The sequence below is a fragment of the Aquarana catesbeiana genome, linkage group LG03, assembly GCF_042186555.1.
Source record: "Aquarana catesbeiana isolate 2022-GZ linkage group LG03, ASM4218655v1, whole genome shotgun sequence".
NCBI classification, from domain to species: Eukaryota; Metazoa; Chordata; class Amphibia; order Anura; family Ranidae; genus Aquarana; species Aquarana catesbeiana.
Window position 1 is genome coordinate 8,900,134 of NC_133326.1, and position 20,952 is coordinate 8,921,085.

A 20,952-nucleotide genomic window follows, 5' to 3' on the forward strand; every position below is an offset into this window, starting at 1 on the left:
AAATCTTCACCAGTTTAGGCCAATATGTATTCTACATATTTTTGTTAAAATAATATTTTTTTTTACTAGTAATGGTGGTGATCAGAGATTTTTAGCAGGACTGCGACATTGCGGCGGAACAGATCGGACACTTTTTTTGGGACCAGTGACATTTATACAGCGATCGGAGCTATAAATAGCCACTGATTACTGTATAAATGTCACTGGCAGGGAAGGGGTTAACACTAGGGGGACGACCAAGGGGTTAAATGTGTTCCCTGGGAGGTGTTTCTAACTATAGGGGGGGAGAGGACTGACTGGAGGAGGAGAGAGATCGCTGTTCCTAATCACTGGGAACAGCAGATCTCTCTCTCCTCCCCTGACAGAACCGGGGATCTGTCTGTTAACATTGACAGATCCCCGTTCTGGCTCTCTGAGGAGCGATCGCGAGTGGCCGGGAGACATCGCGGCTGCACACACCGGCTCCAGGCAGGGCTGGACTGGGACACACATGTGGCCCTGGAATTCAACCAGACTGGCCCACTTTAATTTTGAGTGTCCCTATCAGCACCCCCTTACATCAAAGTGTCCCCATCAGCACCCCCTTACATCAAAGTGTCCCCATCAGCACCCCCTTACATCAAAGTGTCCCCATCAGCACCCCCCTTCACATCAGAGTATCCTCAAGAGCACCCCCTTACATCAGAGTGTCCCCATCAGCACCCACTTACATCAGAGTGTCCCCCCCTCTCCTCCACCTCCCATGTGTACTCACAGTTCTGAAGGCAGCCTCTCGTTCCTCTCTCCAGTCATGTGATAAGTGACAAGTGATAAGGGGAGAGAGGAAGGGAAATCTGCCGGCTGTCAATCTCCCCCTGCAGGCTGGAGGGAGCAGAAAGCCTAATCATCTCTCCAGCAAGTGTAGGCAGCTGCTCCTTGGTGACAGGAGTGAAATCACCATCACTCACTGTCAGTGAGGAGCGGCTCCAGGACTGTGCCTGACTGGCCCACTGAGCCATCGGCCCACCGGGAAACTCCCTGTAGTCCCAATGGCCAGTACATGCCTGGCTCCAGGGTGGCAACAGCGTGCCCCCCCCCCCCCCCCCGTATAGCCCTTAAGACAGCCGCCGTACAGCTATGGTGACTCGCGCAGGGGAGCCAACCTGCCGCCGGTCGGCAAGTAGTTAATCCATTTTGGAATAAGGCTGTAACATAACAAAATGTGGAAAAAGTGAAGCACTGTGAATACTTTCCGGATGCACTGAAAGTACCTGTCATAATTAAGTTCCAACGCTCATAACTCCGCCTGCCAGAATCTGTTTTTATCATACAGATAAGGAGTTTGATTTACTAAAACTGGAGAGTGAAACTCTGCATAGGATAGAAACCAATCAGCTTCCCAATTGTTCGTTCGCTCTCTGTGATAACACTACATGTATCAGTTCACATAGTGAGAATTAAATACAGATCTCCTGGTCGGGGCACACACTGCCAGACAACGATTGTGTCACAAACGCGCGCTGCAAATTAATCTATTTTATAATTATGAAACATTGTTTTATGTTTTTTATTTAATCGGTGTCACGATCTACATAGTGAAGCTTCTCCGTGCTGCGTCCATATGTACAGGTTTGGATAGGCGAATAGTTTTTGTTTTCTTTAAAAATTAGTGGTAGTGCAGCGCCCTCCAGTGGTGACATTTAGACACTACGTTATTTTGTGTCCTTCATTCATACTGTCACTATCCCATCTTCAGCTCCTTCACTCAATTGTATAATTCTTACAAATGTTGTATATATTTCTGACTATATTGTCATTGACCCTGTGTCTATTTACAGATGTATTTCCTGATGAAGCGGTTTATCCCCCGCGAAACTAGTTGAAGTGCTATGTATGACCAGGTCACCCTTGTTTTAATCCCGTTGTCATTTTATTTTTGTAATAATACGTTTTGCGTATTTTTTTTTACGATTGTCTATATACTCTGTTTGCACTTTTCCTACACTGTACTGAGATAGTCCACTTGCTCCATTGCCCTCGGTGAACCTCGGTTGGGAACCAGGTTCCCCAACCTCTATTCCGCCAAGTCTTGGATGATGGTACACATTTCTGCTCTAAATATTTATACTTATGGTTACTATCTTTAGAGGCCGCCTATTTTCTTCCATCTTCAGCTATGGTGAAGCTCAGCACTTTCTGGGTTCCATACTATCAGTATAGAGACATTTAAGACCGGGTTCACATATGTGCGGCCGCCGGGTTTGTGCCTGGGGTCCGGCACGTGTCTGTTTACCGGTTGAGGTGCGATTCAGGTCTGAATTTTTGTCTGAATTCCAGTGGCGGCCCGTCCATTGGGGCCCCCCCCCCCCGACACCTCTTCTTCTATCCATGGCTGCCATATCCTAATTAATGCTCTATGATCCACAGCCGCCACCTCTTATTTATGTGTCCGGCCCCTATTCAGGACACCAGGCGCATGAATTGCAGCGGTGGGGGTGTTTTTTTTTTGTTTTGTTTTTTTTTTAAGCACCTGATTAGGCTTCAAAATAGGGTGGGCTCGGGGAGCAGAGCATTGCCCCAGGAGCCCACCCAGGTGTAACAACAGCGAATGAATAACACTATAACACTGATCCTCCTCCCGGCCAATCGGGAAGCGGGTCTGATACCAATCACCTGATTGGCTGAAAGGACAGGCAATCCTATTGGACGCCTAGGAGGCGGGGAGGAGACGCACAGTGGAAGTGAGGAGAAGACACAGAAGCCGATGCCCGATGCCCGATGCCCAACGCTGCCCGATGTGCCCGCCACCTAGTTTGGGTAAGTGCCGGTGGACTGGTAGACAGCAAAGGGGGGGGGGGGGGTTGAGGTGCCGTGGTGGTTGTTTGCCACCCCCACAAAAACAAAAAAACACCAGCTACCACTGCTGAATTCGCACCTCAACCAGACCCAAAACACGCACAGGACCCTTTTACAATCCGCTCCACGGACGCGCCAAACCCCCCCACCCCCGGAGCTGTGTACTCCCTGAGGAAGGAGTATCTCTTGTAGACTCTGAAACGCGTCGGGTGAAGGATCTTATTCACGTTCCATCCACTTTGACTACTTGCGATATCAGTTATGGTTGATATGTACACTCGATGATATATGTTTTTATCCTAGTAATTTCTAAATAAATATATGACCATATTTCTATCCAATTGATGTGTGACTCGTACTCTAGTGCCGCTAAAGTCCTACGCAAGGGGAACCCCTTTCTCTTTGTATGTGAATCGGATGCGGGGGGGGGGGGACCGCATCCAATTCGCATATATTTGAACCCAGCCTCAAGTAAAAGTTGAAACGATTTGAACCTCTGCATTGTCAGCAATAGGGTGCGACTTGTCATGCGATTTGGACCTGTCAAAACGCATGACAAGTCGCACCGGTGTGAAGGTGGGGGGGGCGCTTAGATTGCTCTGAATTCCTGCAGCTAATTTTTTTGTACACCAGAGTCAACCGCTGACCACATTCAAGAGCCATTCTGAGGGTATTCTACTGCTGGAATCTGAATGTGTTTCTTTTATTTTACATATCAGAGAGTGCAGCAGGAGAAGTGAGACTCCTACCTTCTGGGCCCAGGCGTCTATCCCCTTGGCCCCTACTTCTCTTTCCAGCGAGAAGTACACTGGAACCTTGGCATTTGATTTGTAGGCGAACAAGTCCACCTCTGGAAGGCCTCATTTCTCTATCATTAGCTGGGAGATTTCCCTGTTTAGCGACCATTCTGACTCGTACACTTGGCTGTCGGCTCAGAACTTCCGCCAGATGATTGTCCACACCCTTTAGATCAGGGGTCTCAAACTGGCGGCCCTCCAGCTGTTGCGCAACTACAAGTCCCACGATGCATTGCAAGGCTGACAGTTACAAGCCTGACTCCCACAGGCAGAGGCATGAAGGGACTTGTAGTTTTGCAACAGCTGGAGGGCCGCCAGTTTGAGACCCCTGCTTTAGATGGACTGCGGATATTTGCTTCAGGTTCCTCTCGGCCCAAGAAAAGATGGCGCTCGCTAGTCTTTTTAAGGATGGGCACCGTATTCTCCCTTGTTTGTTTAAATAAGAGACTGCTACCACACTGCCCGAGAGGACTTGTACGTGGTGACTTTTCAGCTCTTAGCGCTTCCCAGATTGCAGCTCCCTCCAGTTGGCTGATCTTTGGGACTGTGTTTTCTCCCAGCGCCCTTGGGCTACTCTTGACTCCCAGTGGGGCCCCCCAGCCCCAGGCACTGGCGTCCGTGGTGATGCGGACGGACACCGGAAGAGACCATAGACCCTGCATGAGGTTCTCTTCATCCCTCCACCACCACAGAGACCACCTCTTGGTCTTTGGAGATAGGCAGAAGGTCACATCCAGCGATTCCTGCGCTCCGTCCCAGCTGTTCAGGATATTGGCCTGAAGACCCCTTGAAATTTGCCCTTGCCCATTTTACTGCTGGGATTGTTGCTGCCAGGAGAGCCAGACCCGACATGGCTGAATGTATGGGAACTGCCAGATTGTTCTGAAAAAAGGCTGCTGCCGCCTTTACCTATTCTACTTTCTCTTCTGTGAGATAGATCTTCCGCATTACTGAGTTCACCAAGAACCCCAAGTACTGTAAGGCCTGTGTCGGCGTTAGGTTTGACTTCTCCCTGTTTATCAACCACCCCAGCTTTTCCAGAAAGGAAATGGCCACCCGCAGATCTCCTTATAATTGGAGCATGGAGGGTGCAAAAAAATAAAAGGTTGTCCAAATATGGGATGACTGATATTCCTTTCAGTCTTAGGGGGGCCCAATGCCTCCACCAGGATTTTCGTAAAAATCCGGGGGATGAGGACAGGCCAAATGGTAGGGCCCTGACTTGAAAATGTCGGACCTGCTTTCCCCACTTGATTACCACCCTCAAAACGTTTGAGATTCTTCATGGATCGGGACATGTAAATAAGCGTCCCTCAGATCGAGGGAGGCCATGAAGCAATCCAGGGGAAGAATTGACTTCCCCGTAAAGATTGTTTCCATCCAAAATTTCTTGTAGATCACTCATTTGTTCAGTGGCTTCAAGTTCAGTATTAGGCGGAATTTGCCCGACGGTTTCCGAAAACGTGAGTAGAAACCGTGGCTTATTTCTCGCTGTGGCACTGGAATAAGAACCCGCTGGTCTATCAAGTCGCCAATTTGTGACAACAAGGCTGTCGCCTTCTGAGGATCCCTGGGAGGTGTGGTTACGAACGTCCTTGCGGACGGAGTGCCCTTGAACTGGATTCGATACCCTTCCCCGATTATGCTCAGTATAAATGCATTTGGGGTAGTCTTTTCCCACTGTGGGAGCAACTGCCACAATCTCCCTCCCATGGGAACCAAGTCACTGGGATTTGGTGGTTTTCTTAGGAGAGGAAAACAGGACACCTTTCTGCTTCCCCCTTTCCCACTGTTTCTTAGGAGGTTGACCCTTTAGGGGTCTGCCCCTGAGACGGCACTTGTCTTTGGGGGCAAAAAAAAAAAACGTTTCTCTGGGGCTTTCTTATTTTTAATAGGAAAAGCCTTTTTCTTGTCAGCAGTATGGTCTAGAACTTTTTCTAGATCTTGTCCAAACAAGAGGTCTCCTTCAAATGGGATGCCCCACAGCCTAACTTTTAAGGCCGGGTGCCCCGACCAGGATTTTAACCATAAAGCCCTACGAGAGGAATTTACTAGGGCAGCGGTCTTTGCCAATAGCTTGACCGACCCTGCAGATGCATCTGCCATAAAACCTGCTGGAGGTACCACTTTCCAAATGGCCTTGTAACTGGTCCAGCCAGACCTCCAAATTACGAGCTACTATTAATGTAGCCATTGCTGGTTTTAAATTTGTCATGGCTACTTCCCATGATCTTTTCAGCAGTACCTCCATCCTCTTAGCCATGGGTTTCCCAAGGACACCAATGTCCTCAAAGGCGAGGTCCGTTGATTTGGGGCACTGGGAGAAAGCTGCGTCCACTTTGGGCACTTTGTTCCATATACAGGTGGAATACTCACTAAAGGGGAATCTCCTCTTCAGGCTTTTAGGAAAAAAATATTTTTTTCTCCGGTTCCACCTACTCCTTTTTCAGAGAGTCAGCCAGTGCGCTGTGTACCGGAAATACCCTGGTTTTGGTCTTCTTTCAGGGTCTGATACATCTGGTCATGTAGGGACAAGGAGGTCTGCTCTCCTTTGATATCTAGCGTCTCGTAAATCACCCCCAATAAGGCATCCACCTCCTCAAGCGAGAGCCTGTATCTGGGTGAACTTGTCCCTTGGCTCGGAATATCTTTGGATGATGCTGTCTCACTTAGCTCATCCAAAGGATCCGATTCCTCTCCCCCTGATTCGTCACCCTCCTCTGGGGCTGAAGCGGGGGGGGGGGGGGGACTGCGGCTGGTTGTTCTGGGGTTTCAAGGTTCAACAGCATCGAATTTATAGCCTTCATTTCTTTCTTAACGCCAGAAATCAATTCTTTGCTTGCCCCTGTTGGCCTCCTTGTAAACCAATTTATCAATACAGGGTTTACAAAGGGACCTGTTCCACCCTTCTTTAAAATTTGCTTCGTACATGATGGACACCTCTTCTTCCCCCCCTGACCTCTCCGGTTCTTTGGGCTGAGCCTGAGACAAGAGAAGGCGAGAAGAGAAGGGACGCAAAAGGAAAGAAAAAAAAAACAAAGACAAGCTGCTGTCAGAGACCTTAGCCAACCAGTGGGTGTCCCTTCACCAACACCTATGTGCAGTTCCACCTCCCGCTGATGGGTTTCACATGACTCTTTAGCCTGGATCCCGTCTCACTAAGGGGGGAGGGGGGATGGGTGCTAGCATCGAGTCCACCCCCCCCCCCCCCAGCCCTGTAGGCCAAAGGCACCCCAGTGTCCGCCTACCTGAGCTGGGCCGGCACCACTGCCACCTGGTTCAGCTAGATCCACGCTGTCCTCCTGGAGCATCATGCTGCTGCTGTGGATCAGGACCGTCCGCTTGCCGTGGCTGGCCTTTTTTTAAACAAACCGCATCCACGCTCGCCCCCTCCTCCTGCGTTCCACAGGCCGGGAACTCGAGGCCTACGCCCGCCCTTCGCTGGAACTCCCACCGGGATACCATAGTATCCAGCCAGCAGACCGCCATGAGCCCTGTGCGGGGGGAACTCCAGCCCTCCCCGGGCTATCCTGGAGGAGGACGCCAGTATCAGCTCTCCGCAGCCTGACCGGGGGACTTAGATGCCCGCCATCCCAGCTAACAGGTACCTGCAGACCTCCTTCCCCCTCTTCCTTAGGCAGCCCTACCTAGGCTCAGCGGAAGGAGAGCTCCCATCCAGCATCCTCCTCTGGTGGAGGCAACACAAAGACTGAGGAGGAGGAGGAACGGAAGACGCCCCTTTATGGATTTAAATTTTGTGTTTCCGGCCTCCAGAGGTGGAGCCCATCTCTCTAGTGCTGTCCTGGACAGACAACTAGAGAAAATATAGTTTTTTTTTCTTTTTTTCAAAATTCTCGCTCTTTTTTTGTTTGGGTATAATTTGGGTACAGCGTTGCACGACTGCACAACTACCAGTTAAAGTAGTGCAGTGCTGAATAGCAAAAAAAAAAAAAAAAAAAGGAAGGTGAAACCTTCCAGAGCTGAGGTGGTTAAAAGAAAACAAAAAAATCTTTTGAACGCCAAACAAATGTTCTGAGAATTTTCAAATATAAAATTTTCCTAAAATGTTTCCTACGAATTTTTATTCAAAAATCTGTCCATCTATGGCCAGCTTTAGGCTACGGTTCACACCAGCCCACATGGGAGAGCTAGGGATAGTCCCAGCTTCAGCAAGGAGCAATGCAATGTTTGTTTCAGTACATCACACTGCTAATTTTTTTCCCCCCTCTACACTTTTTATTTATGTATTTAAATGTATTCATTAGATATATTATAATATGTATATTGTTATTATAATTATTCTATTATAAGTTATTATTTTTAGCATATGATATTATTTTATTATAATCTATTTATTTTATTATATATTATGATATTATTATTATTATTATCTATTTAATTTATTATTATAATGATCTATTTATTTTATTCTATCTATTTATTTTATTATATATTATGTTATTATTATATTATTATTATTATTATTATATCATATAATAAAATAGATTATAATAATAACAACAATATAATAAAACAAACTGATTATAATAATATAATATATTTTATTATATGATATTATATTATTTATTATAATAATCTATTTATTTTTCTATATATTATATTATGTTGTTGTAGTAATCTATTTTTTTTTTAATATTATATTATTATTATCTATTTCTTTTATTATAGTATATGAGATTATATATCATTAATATTATTATTATTAAGTTGTTGTTAGAATCTATGTATATTATATTATTGTTATATTAAATTATAATCTATTTTATTATATGATATTATTATTATTATTATTATGATATTATTATAATCTATTTATTTTATTATATGATATTATTATTAGGATATTATTATAATCTATTTATTTTACTATATGATATTATTATTATTATCTATTTAATTTATTATTATATTATTATTATTATGATCTATTTATTTTATTATATCTATTTATTTATTTATTTTTTCTTAACTTTGTTTAAAGTGCCAGGTAATGACACTTCATTCGTGTCACTGCGCGGCGCTGCTGGGTGTTGCGCTGCAACATGCGGATCCATCCAGCGTACTCCAGAAAAATGCTGACATGCTGCATCTTTCTCCAGCACACCCCCCCTCCCCCAGCGTTGTGGTCTGAACGGGGGACGGAGTGTTAATCCAATGCATAAAAACGCAGGTCGCTGCCGATGGTGCGAATGAGCCCTAAATAGTTGGCGTTATATAAATACCTGGAATAAATAATAATAATAATAATAATATTATTAATGTACAGTTATTTTTAGGCAGTCGCACCGTGTTCTGATCCAGTCGCCAGCTGTGGCATCACACAGAGGGTTGGCGTCCTTTGGCACTCCAGCTGTTGTGGAACTTACAAGTCTCAGAAGGAATTGTAAGACTCTGACAGACACAGGTATGACTCCCAGCGTTAGAGGCATGATGGGATTTGTAGTTTCGCCAACTCTGGAGCGTGAAATGTACTTTCCCCGCTACAATTCTAAACGTTGTTACTAATGAGAGATACTGACCTGGTCCTGGGTGGAGAAGACCCCGTACGGTAAGTTGTGGATGGGGAAGTCGCAGTCGGCGGGGACGGGGATGAAGGACATGACCGGCTCAGGGACAGTCGAGTGTCACAAAGACTCCCAAACCTTCTGTGATCTCCAGATGTGTGAGAAGATCAAAGAGCGAGCTTCCTCCTCACCGTCCAATCCCGGAGAGCCGAGCTCCTCCACCCTCCCAATCCACTAATCCAAACCAGGAGCAGCGTGACTCAGCCCATTCCCGGGAGCCAAGTCCAACTCTTCCCCAAAAACTGGATTCCGGAGGAATGTCCCAAGTCACTTCACAAATATACATTGTATACAGATTCTCTACAGGGTGACGTAGAATTAAAGTGACTCTGTTACGTCCCCCCCGCGGTCATACAACACTGTACTCAAATGACATTTTTATAATTTTTTTCACACAAATAGAGCTTTTTCTTTTGGTGGTATTTAATCACCTCGGGGGGGTTTTTTTATTTTTTGCTAAACAACCAAAAAAAGACAGAATTTTTTAAAAAAAACAAACAAACATGTTTCATAGTTTGTTATAAAATTTTACAAACAGGTAATTTTTCTCCTTCATTGATTTTCACTGATGGGCACTGATTGGCCCTGATGAGTTGCACTGATGGGTGGTACTGATAGATATCACTGATGGGCACTGATAGGTGGCACTGATGGACACTGGTAGGTGGCACTGATGGGTACTGGTAGGTGGCACTGATGGGTACTGGTAGGTGGCACTGATGGGTACTGGTAGGTGGCACTGATGGGTACTGGTAGGTGGCACTGATGGGCACTAGTAGGTGGCACTGATGGACACTGGTAGGTGGCACTGATGGGTACTGGTAGGTGGCACTGATGGGTACTGGTAGGTGGCACTGATAGACACTGGTAGGTGGCACTGATGGGCACTAGTAGGTGGCACTGATGGACACTGGTAGGTGGCACAGATGGGCACTGGTAGGTGGCACTGATGGGCACTAGTAGGTGGTATTGATAGGCACGCCGCACTGGTGATGAGGCACTGATTGGTGACATTTATAGGTGGCGCTGTGGGAACTGATAGGTGACACTGTGGGCACTGATAGGGGACACTGGTGACATTTATAGGTGGAGCTGTGGGCACTGATGTGTGGTACTGTGGGCACTGGTAGGTGGCACAGGTGGGCACAGAAGCCTCTGCAGAGGCTCTCCACGATCGGGACTGATGATGTCCCTCTCACAGCCGCCGCCGGTGATCGGCTTTTTTTTTTTCTCCTCACGCTGGTAGATTACCGATTACCGGCTCTGTTTACATCAAGTGATCGGCACATGATATATGTGCCGATGATATATATACACAAGATGTATTTTCTAAAAGCAGACACCATAGAGAATAAAATGGCGGTAGTTCCATTTTTTTAATGTCTCAGACCCTTTCACGCTGAGGCGGTTTTCAGGCGTTTTAGCGCTGGAAATAGCGACTGTAAAGCGCCATTCGTTACAATGGGTGCTTTCACACTGGGGGGCGGGGTGCTTGTGGGACGTTCGGAAAAGTCCAGCAAGCAGCATCTTTCGGGCGGTTTGGAAGCGCTGTATACACCGCTCCCTTTTTAAAAAAAATTAAAGGAAAGGTGTAAAAAAAAAATTTAAGCGCCCCCATCCTCGCGAGCTTGCACGCAGAACAAAGCGCACACGTAAGTCGCGCCCGCATATGTAAACGACATTAAAATCACACACGTGAGGTATCACCGCGATCGGTAGAGCGAGAACAATAATTCTAACCCTAGACCTCTTCTGTAACGCTAAACATATAACCTGTAAAAAAAAAAAATGTAAGCGTCGCCTATGGAGATTTTGTAAGTACCAAAGTTTGGCGCCGCTCCACGAGTGTGTGCGATTTTGAAGCGTGACATGTCAGGTATCCATTTACTCGGCGTAACATTATCTGTCACGTTATACAAAAAAAAAAATTGGGCCAACTTTACTGTTTTGTTTTTTTTTATTCATGGAAAATGTTTTTTTTTTTTTTTTACCAAAAAAATCGCGTTTGAAAAATTACTGTGCAAATACCGTGTGACATAAAAAAGTTTCAATGACCGCCATTTTATTCCCTAGGGTGCCTGCTAAAAAATATATATTATATAAATAAATATTTATTTATTAATCAGTTAAAAAAAAAATACACTAAAGTTAATTTTAGGGGAACACAAACGCAATATATAACCCAATTTTTTGATAAAGAATAAAAGACGAGGTTGCACCGAGTAAATAGATACCCAATATGTCAAGGATTAAATTTGCGTGCGCCCGAAAATCGCAACAAACTTCTGTACCCTATATTTGCCATAGGAGACACTTTAAAAGCGTTGAGACAAACCATTTACCACTGACAGGGGGTTCACAAGATCAGATTTGCTTTAAAATGTATTTATGTAAAATCTTTATCCTAAAAGGAACCAAAAAACTGTTACTGTAACGGATTATAAAGTGTGATCTGGAGGTTCGGCTTCTATTTGTTAGTCGTGTACATCTTCCGCCCCCCCCCCCCCCCCCCCGACTGACAATGCTGCTGTCCAAAGGTGTCTCCAATGCTCCTCCATTCAGTATGGAGAAACGTGAGTACAAGAGGAGTGTTACTGGCAGGATCAACAACAGATAGAAAATAAAAGGAAGAAAAAAAAAAAAAAAAGAAAACTAATGCAAATTGGCAAACTGCAATATATGAACAATTTTGGTTTTGGGTTAACTATTTTACCCCCCTTTATGACCAGAGCATTTCTTTGCGATTCAGCACTGCGATACTTTAACTGGCAATTGCGCCGTCCTGCAACATTGTACCCAAATACAATTTATATAATCCCCCCACAAATAAAGCTTTCTTTTGGTGCTGTCTTATCACCTCTGCGGTTTTTATTCTTTATTGTTGAAGCAAAAAAATACAGAACCTTTACAAAAAAAAAAAAAAAACAATATTTTTTACTTTCTGCTATAAAATATATCCAATAAAATAAAATGTCTTCATAAGTTTAGTCCAAAATTTATTCTGCTACATTTCTTTGGTAAAAGATAAAAATCCCAATAAGTGTATATTGATTGGATTGTGTACAAGTTATAGAACCTACAAACTATTATGGGATATATACTGGAATTTTTATTTATTTTTTTATCACTACTAATGGCGGTGATCAGCGACTTATAGCGGGACTGCCATAGTGTGGCGGACAATCTGACACTGACGCTGGGAGGACTGGCTAACTGCCACTGCCACTAATACAGTGATCAGTGCTAGTACTACACTCGTCACTGTACTAATGACACTGGCTGGGAAGGGGTTAACATCTAGGGGCGATCAAAGAGTTAAATGTGCAGTGTGTGCGCTGATTTTACTTAGGAATGTGCCGGGTTTTAACTCCCTGCTGTGCAACATCGCTACTATCTATAGAGAGCTCTGTGTTGTTTACCTGCACAGAGCTCTCTTCTGTCATTCGTTAGCCAATCAGCAGGTTCTGGCCCCAAATCATTGCTTGGGACCTGCTGACCGCTTGTGTTCTAGCGAATTACAGCACAGACGGAGGGCTGGTGCATGCGCCCCCTACCTGGAAATGCTGGGATCACATCCATGTAGGTGATCCAGAGGAGCGGGGCTGCTCTGCCGCCAGTAAAATGTGGGCGGTCTGCAAGCGGTGAATATTGTTATAACCCCTTTCCTACCGGGCACCCCCCCCCCCCCTGCCCTGACAATTTTCAGGTTTCAGCGCTCTCTACACTTTGAATGACAATTACGCGGTCATATAATACTGTACACATAGGACATTATAATTTTTTGAGACAGATAGAGCTTTATTTTGTGGTATTTAATCACCACGGGGGGGGGTATTTTTTGATAAATAAACAAAAAAGACCGAAAAAAAAGAAAAATAGTTTTTCTTAGTTTCTGTTATAAAATTTTGTAAATAAGTATTTTTTCTCTGATGGCACTGACAGGCAGAACTGACGGGTACTGACAGGCAGACTGATGGGCACTGACAGGCAGAACTGATGGGCACTTATGGGCACTGACAGGCAGAACTGATGGGTACTGACAGGCAGAACTGATGGCACTGACAGGCAGAACTGATGGGCACTTATGGCACTGACAGGCAGAACTGATGGGCACTTATGGGCACTGACAGGCAGAACTGATGGGCACTTATGGGCACTGACAGGCAGAACTGATGGGCACTGACAGGCAGAACTGATGGCACTGACAGGCAGAACTGATGGGCACTGACAGGCAGAACTGATGGGAACTGACAGGCAGAACTGATGGGCACTTATGGGCACTGACAGGCAGAACTGATGGGCACTGACAGGCAGAACTGATGGGCACTGACAGGCAGAACTGATGGGCACTGACAGGCAGAACTGATGAGCACTGACAGGCAGAACTGATGGGCACTGACAGGCAGAACTGATGGGCACTGACAGGCAGAACTGATGGGCACTGACAGGCAGAACTGATGGGTACTGACAGGCAGAACTGATGGGCACTGACAGCAGAACTGATGGGCACTGACAGGCAGAACTGATGGGCACTTATGGGCACTGACAGGCAGAACTGATGGGCACTGACAGGCAGAACTGATGGGTACTGACAGGCAGAACTGATGGGCACTGACAGGCAGAACTGATGGGCACTTATGGGCACTGACAGGCAGAACTGATGGGTACTGACCGGCAGAACTGATGGGCACTGACAGGCAGAACTGATGGGGCACTTATGGGCACTGACAGCAGAACTGATGGGTACTGACAGGCAGAACTGATGGGCACTGGACAGGCAGAACTGATGGGCACTTATGGGCACTGACAGGCAGAACTGATGAGCACTGACAGGCAGAACTGATGGGCACTGACAGCAGAACTGATGGGCACTTATGGGCACTGCAGGCAGAACTGATGGGCACTGACAGGCAGAAACTGATGGGCACTGACAGGCAGAACTGATGGGCACTGATAAGCAGCACTGATGGGCACTGACAGGCAGAACCGATGAGCACTGACAGGCAGAAATGATGAGCGGCACTGGTAATCAGGATGCTGATTATCAGTGTAGATGTCCCCTGTGTGGGATGCCACTTACCGGCTCTCCTCTCTTCATGCGCTGTCAGTGTGAGGAGAGGAATGCTGATAACTGGCAAATCCTGTTTACACTGCGATCGGCTGTGACTGGAAACAGATGATATACCATGGTAAAGGGCCACTGTGATTGGCTCCTTACCCTGATCTGTGATTGGCTGTGTCCAAGGAGGATCACAGAGGGCTCCTGATGCGTGTCCCGGTGGTACACGAGGAGGCAGGTTCTAAGAGGATGTTAATAGACCCCCTCCCAGGAACGTGAGACCGCGCAGTCATTCGACTATAGCGCGGTCGGCAAGAGGTTAAAGTGGTCATAGATGGATCGAAGATTTAGCCGGTTCAGCAGGGAGCAGCGGATTTTGATCAGTGTGTAGCTGTCCCTGATGCAGATTGATAGATTGACTTCTGTTGGAAGGATTAGGCTGGAAAACGTTTGTTGATCGATAGCTGCAGCCACTGATTGTGTATTCTCCCCGCCGTCAGAATACAACGTGCCGGTGGGAGGGATTCGTCCAATCACCCTCATTTGTGTGGATGAAGGAATCTATTCATTTTGTTGTTCTCCAGCCTGCTGGCTACATAAAAAAAAATGAGCCATGTCCAGCTTTATGGCCGGTACACAGTAAGTTTTTTTTTTTTCATTTAAGCTGGCTGACCGAACAAAGATAAAATCTGGACCCCTTTAGTTAACTTTTAGGGGCAAAGTAAAAATAAGCAGTTGACCCAAGGATTTACAGAATGGGACCTCCAACAGCTAAGGGAAGCAGCGAGGGCATGTGGGTTTGTGAGACACACCTTGCTGGGGCGCCATCAGGAAACGCAGAATAGGCAGGTGACAGACAATGACTCTTTACAGCAAAGTTACTCTGTTCACTGAGAAGAAAAGAAAATCAATATGTGGTAAGAGGGAGACATCTAGTGGCTGATTTTATGTATAACATATTCCAGTCCTGTTCTATTCCGTATGAGGATGAGTTCTGCTGACTATAGTAATTGCTTAAAGGGTAACTCCACTTTAATGTGGAAATAAAATACCAAAAAAATTATATATATCTCTATAGATAGATAGATATACACAGTATCTCACAAAAGTAAGTACACCCCTCAAATTTGTGTAAATCTTTTCTTCTATCTTTTCATGTGACAACACTGAAGAAATGACACTTGTCTACAATGTAAAGTAGTGAGTGTACAGCTTGTATAACAGTGTAAATTTGCTGTCCCCTCAAAATAACTCAACACACAGCCATTAATGTCTAAACCGCTGGCAACAAAAGTGAGTACACCCCTAAGTGAAAATGTCTAAATTGGGCCCCATTAGTCATTTTCCCTCCCCGGTGTCATGTGACTCGTTAGTGTTACAAGCTCTCAGGTGTGAATGGGGAGCAGGTGTGTTAAATTTGGTGTTATCGCTCTCACTCTCTCATACTGGTCACTGGAAGTACAACATGGCACCTCATGGCAAAGAACTCTCTGAGGATCTGAAAAAAAAGAATTGTTGCTCTACATAAAGATGGTCTAGGCTATAAGAAGATTGCCAAGACCCTGAAACTGAGCTGCAGCACGGTGGCCAAGACCATACAGCGGTATAACAGGACAGGTTCCACTCAGAACAGACCTCACCATGGTCCACCAAAGAAGTTGAGGTCATGTGCTCAGCGTCATATCCAGAGGTTGTCTTTGGGAAATAGACGTATGAGTGCTGCCAGCATTGCTGCAGAGGTTATAGGGGTGGGGGGTCAGCCTGTCAGTGCTCAGACCATACGCCGCACACTGCATCAAATTGGTCTGCATGGATGTCATCCCAGAAGGAAGCCTCTTCTAAAGATGATGCACAAGAAAGTCCGCAAACAGTTTGCTGAAGACAAGCAGACTAAGGACATGGATTACTGGAACCATGTCCTGTGGTCTGATGAGACCAAGATAAACTTATTTGGTTCAGATGGTGACAAGCGTGTGTGGGGGCAACCAGGTGAGGAGGACAAAGACAAGTGTGTCTTGTCTACAGTCAAGCATGGTGGTGGGAGTGTCATGGTCTGGGGCTGCATGAGTGCTGCCGGCCAGTGGTGGCTGCTCAAAATTTTTTTGGGGGGGGCGCAAACAAACTGAAAAATTCTGAAAAAAAACCCATCAATTGCAGCCTCACTGTGCACATCAAATGCAGTTCTCTAAATGGCTGACTTCAGACTGCGCATGCACAGTTCAGAATAACAGACTTTTTTTTTTTCCCCAAAGTGTTTTACTGACAGCCATTTGTGAGTTGTGGTTGGCCAGGCTGGTAAGGGAGCCAGAAGTACTCGCTGCTTGCTTCCCCGCAGAAATCGCAAAAAGTGCGGGTAGCAGGGCCAGAATTTGTGATGACAGGCCAGGCTACTGCTGAGCAAGACGGGTCCTGTTAGGCTCAGTTCACACTGCAGCGATGCGGGAACCAGGGGCGTCGGGAGGGGGTGGCTAGCCGTGGCTGAAGCCCCGAATGTGCCCCCGAAAAGCCCCGAGCCTCAGGCATGCAGCTCTTCATTACAAGCCCCGAGCGGCGAGCGCCAGGACCGATCTGATCCCGAGCGCCGCCGAATTTGGCCGAGTTTGGCCGAGTGCCGTAGCAGGTCCCGCCTTCTGGAGCCTGCAGTGCCTATGATGGACGTCCCCCTGGTCCAATGCTCGGACCGCGGGACGTGTGACGTCCATCATAGGCGCTGCAGGCTCCAGAAGGCGGGAATTTCAATGCGGCCGCCGCGCCACTGTAAGATCCCCACTCAGCGCTCGGGCGGCCCGCTCTCCTCTCCTCCTCGGCTCCTCCTCGTCCTCTGACTGCCTGGCTGCTGTGACACCGCACACCACGGCTGAGCTGAGGTAGGTCAGACAGTGTATGTGGGTCAGGCATGTCAGTGTAGGTAGGTCAGTGTAGGAAGGTCACTACGGTCAGTGTAGGTAGGTCAGTGTATGTAAGTGTCAGTGTAGGTAGGTCAGTGTATGTAAATGTCAGTGTAGGTAAATGTCAGTGCAGGTAGGTCACTATGGTCAGTGTAGGTAGGTCAGTGTAGGTAAATGTCAGTGTAGGTAAATGTAAGTGTAGGTAGGTCAGTGTATGTAAATGTCAGTGTAGGTAAATGTCAGTGTAGGTAAATGTCAGTGTAGGTAAATATCAGTGTATGTAAATGTCAGTGTAGGTAGGTCACTACGGTCAGTGTAGGTAAATGTCAGTGTAGGTAGGTCAGTGTATGTAAATGTCAGTGTAGGTAAATGTCAGTGTAGGTAAATGTCAGTGTAGGTAAATATCAGTGTAGGTAAATATCAGTGTATGTAAATGTCAGTGTAGGTAAATGTCAGTGTAGGTAAATATCAGTGTATGTAAATGTCAGTGTAGGTAGGTCACTACGGTCAGTGTAGGTAAATGTAAGTGTAGGTAGGTCAGTGTATGTAAATGTCAGTGTAGGTAGGTCAGTGTATGTAAATGTCAGTGTAGGTAAATGTCAGTGTAGGTAAATGTCAGTGTAGGTAGGTCACTACGGTCAGTGTAGGTAAATGTCAGTGTAGGTAGGTCAGTGTAGGTAGGTCACTACGGTCAGTGTAGGTAGGTCAGTGAATGTAAATTTCAGTGAATGTAAATTTCAGTGAATGTAAATGTCAGTGTAGGTAAATGTCAGTGTAGGTAGGTCACTACGGTCAGTGTAGGTAGGTCAGTGAATGTAAATGTCAGTGTAGGTAGGTCAGTGTAGGTAGGTCACTACGGTCAGTGTAGGTAGGTCAGTGAATGTAAATGTCAGTGTAGGTAGGTCAGTGTAGGTAGGTCAGTGTATGTAAATGTCAGTGTAGGTAAATGTCAGTGTAGGTAGGTCACTACGGTCAGTGTAGGTAGGTCAGTGAATGTAAAGGTCAGTGTTCACTACCGTCAGTGTATGTAGGTCAGGTAGGTCACGGCCCAGCCAAAAAAAAAGCCTGCATCACGTGTACAACACCACCCCCCCCTAACCACCCCCCCCCCCCCCCCCCCCGGTCCGGCCTTGGACTTCGGGCTGAAGCCCCTGGTCTTTTTGCCACCTAGCAACGCCCCTGGCGGGAACCCTGCGAATCCAGTACGGGTTCCTGCATCGCATACAACTCACAGGCAGTTTACACTGCCCTTTGCGAACTGCTGGGGGTGTGAACACCCATGTGATCCGATTCTGGTGCGGATCAAAAAATGGGTCCTGTGTGAGTTTGGTCCGAATGCGATTTCAGCCATACCATCTGTATGGCTGAATTTGCATCACACAGACATCACATGAGATTTGCACAGCAGGGCGGTGCGAATCACATGTGATGTCTGACATCGCAGCAGTGTGAACCGGTGCTCTGCCGAGAAAGTTCCGCTCGGCTGATAAGTTCCCCCCTCTACTGCGCAGGCGCTGCGCCTGCACAGTAGGATCCGGCGGAAATAGCCGAAGCGGAATAGCTGAAAATCAGCTGTACACGGCGCCTGTAAGAGGGCCCCTCGCGGGCTCTCTTCGCTCGCCACGCTTCGGGCACGGCCTCACTTCGCTCGGCTCTTTTAGATTCCCCCTCTAGGTCCACTTAGATGGTAGGGAAGCAACCTGGACCCAGAGCGCAGGCGGCGTGTACAGCCGATTGTCGATCTTGAGCTTCGGCTATCTCCAGCGGCTGTTAGTAGTTCGTACTGCGCAGGCGCTGCGCCTGCGCAGTACAGGGGAGGAAACTTATCCGCCGAGGGAACTTATTCAGCAAGACACCGGCCCTAAAAGTGCCCCCTTTTCTACTGTGGTGTTTGAGGGAGCTCAGGGAGATTCACAGCAACCAGGCATGCAGAGAAAGCAGGGACGGGAGGTGTGCAGTCTGTGAGGCTGAAAAGGAGCCATTGCAGTGACCTCTGTTATCAAGCCTAAGTAGAGGAGGGGGAGAGCATGGGGGAGGACCAGAGAGGCAATGTGCAGTGGTTAACATTACAGATAGTAGCTGGCTGGAGGAGCGCGTGGGAAGGATCAGAGGCGTCTGTTTTGCGGCTGCAGGGCTAGTGTTTTGTCAGGGACTGGCTGGATCGGTGTGATGGGAAGTGTACTCACTGGCACCGCTCTGCTACTTGCTGTTATCCCAAAGTTAGTGCAGGAGGGAGAGCCAGTGTGCAGATCAGACCAGAGGAGTTCTCTCTATGTTTGCTCCGGATCTTTTGTAACACAGGCAGGGGCTGGCTCAAAGCTCTCAGAGAGAAACCCCATGCCAAAATACATCTCACAGCAAGAACACCACAAAACCTCCAGCAGGTTTAAAAAATGTTAATACAGATCCCCCCAGCACAGCAGCGGCACTTACCTTGCTGAATGCTGACTGTGTTGTCCTCTCCTCTCCGGCGGTGTCTCCTTCCAGAAGCGATGGAGAGATCCGCTCTTCTTCCTTCCTGTTATCTCTTTCCCATTGCGCCCGGGACAGAGACAACAGGAAGTGACATCAAACCTCAGATGTCAATCAAACCGCCCGGCCATAGTAATAGTGCCGGGCGGAAGCTACTCAGCGCTTCAGAAAGCGCCCTAAGGCGGGATAAACGGCCGCAAATGAAGCGCCGCGTCTGCAATCTCGTGATTGCATTGACATGGCGCTTCCCATAATGCACTGTGTCCGGCGTTCTAACACAGTGCACTATGTTAAAGGACTTCTTTTTTTTTTTTCCCTAAAGGGGCAGTTTTAAAAAAAATGTTTTTTTTTTTTTTATTTTATTGTGACTACACAGAAGGGGGGGGGGGGCGCCCAGGCACCCCCTATGAACAGGCCGCCACTGCTGCCGGCACTAGGGGGCTACAGATCATTGAGGGAACCATGAATGCCAACATGTACTGTGATATACTGAAGCAGAGCATGATCCCCTCCCTTCAGAGACTGGGCCGCAGGGCAGTATTCCAACATGATAACCACCCCAAACACACCTCCAAGATGACCACTGCCTTGCTAAAGAAACTGAGGGTAAAGGTGATGGACTGGCCAAGCATGTCTCCAGACCTAAACCCTATTGATCATCTGTGGGGCATCCTCAAATGGAAGGTGGAGGAGTGCAAGGTCTCTAACATCCACCAGCTCCGTGATGTCATCATGGAGGAGGGGAAGAGGACTCCAGTGACAACCTGTGAAGCTCTGGTGACCTCCATGCCCAAGAGGGTTAAGGCAGTGCTGGAAAATAATGGTGGCCACACAAAATATTGACACTTTGGGCCCAATTTGGACATTTTCACTTAGGGGTGTACTGACTTTTGTTGCCAGCGGTTTAGACATTAATGGCTGTGTGTTGAGTTATTTTGAGGGGACAGCAAATTTACACTGTTATACAAGCTGTACACTCACTACTTTACATTGTAGACAAGTGTCATTTCTTCAGTGTTGTCACATGAAAAGATAGAAGAAAATATTTACAAAAATGTGGTCCCCCCAAAGCACCTTGTCCCCATGTTTATGGGGACGAGGCCCTCGTCCCCACAACCCTGGCCCAGTGGCTGTCGTGGTCTGAGGGCAGGGGGGCTTATCGGAATCTGGAAGCCCCCTTTAACAAGGGGGCCCCAGATCCCGCCCCCCCAGTATGTGAATGGGTATCGGGTACATTGTACCCCTACACATCTACCAAATAAAGTGTCAAAAAGTAAAAACCACAAAGGACAGTTTTTGACAATTCCCTTATTAAA

General features: G+C 46.9%; 1 protein-coding gene across 2 annotated transcripts in view; it reads right to left on the bottom strand.

Moving 5' to 3' along the window:
• Positions 1-19,723, bottom strand: part of FAH (fumarylacetoacetate hydrolase) — an 81,080-nt gene extending 61,357 nt beyond the window's left edge. Inside the window, exon 1 of one of the 2 annotated variants that reach the window (XM_073618243.1) lies at positions 19,598-19,723. Coding sequence is in view for 1 of the 2 variants with exons in the window: in XM_073618242.1 (XP_073474343.1) it covers positions 9,173-9,253 (81 nt within the window). In the remaining variant the exon portion in view is untranslated. Of the gene's footprint in view, positions 1-9,172; positions 9,369-19,597 lie in introns of those variants that run through there. The other variant, XM_073618242.1, reaches the window with a different exon arrangement.
• Between the last annotated feature and the right edge of the window lie 1,229 nt (positions 19,724-20,952).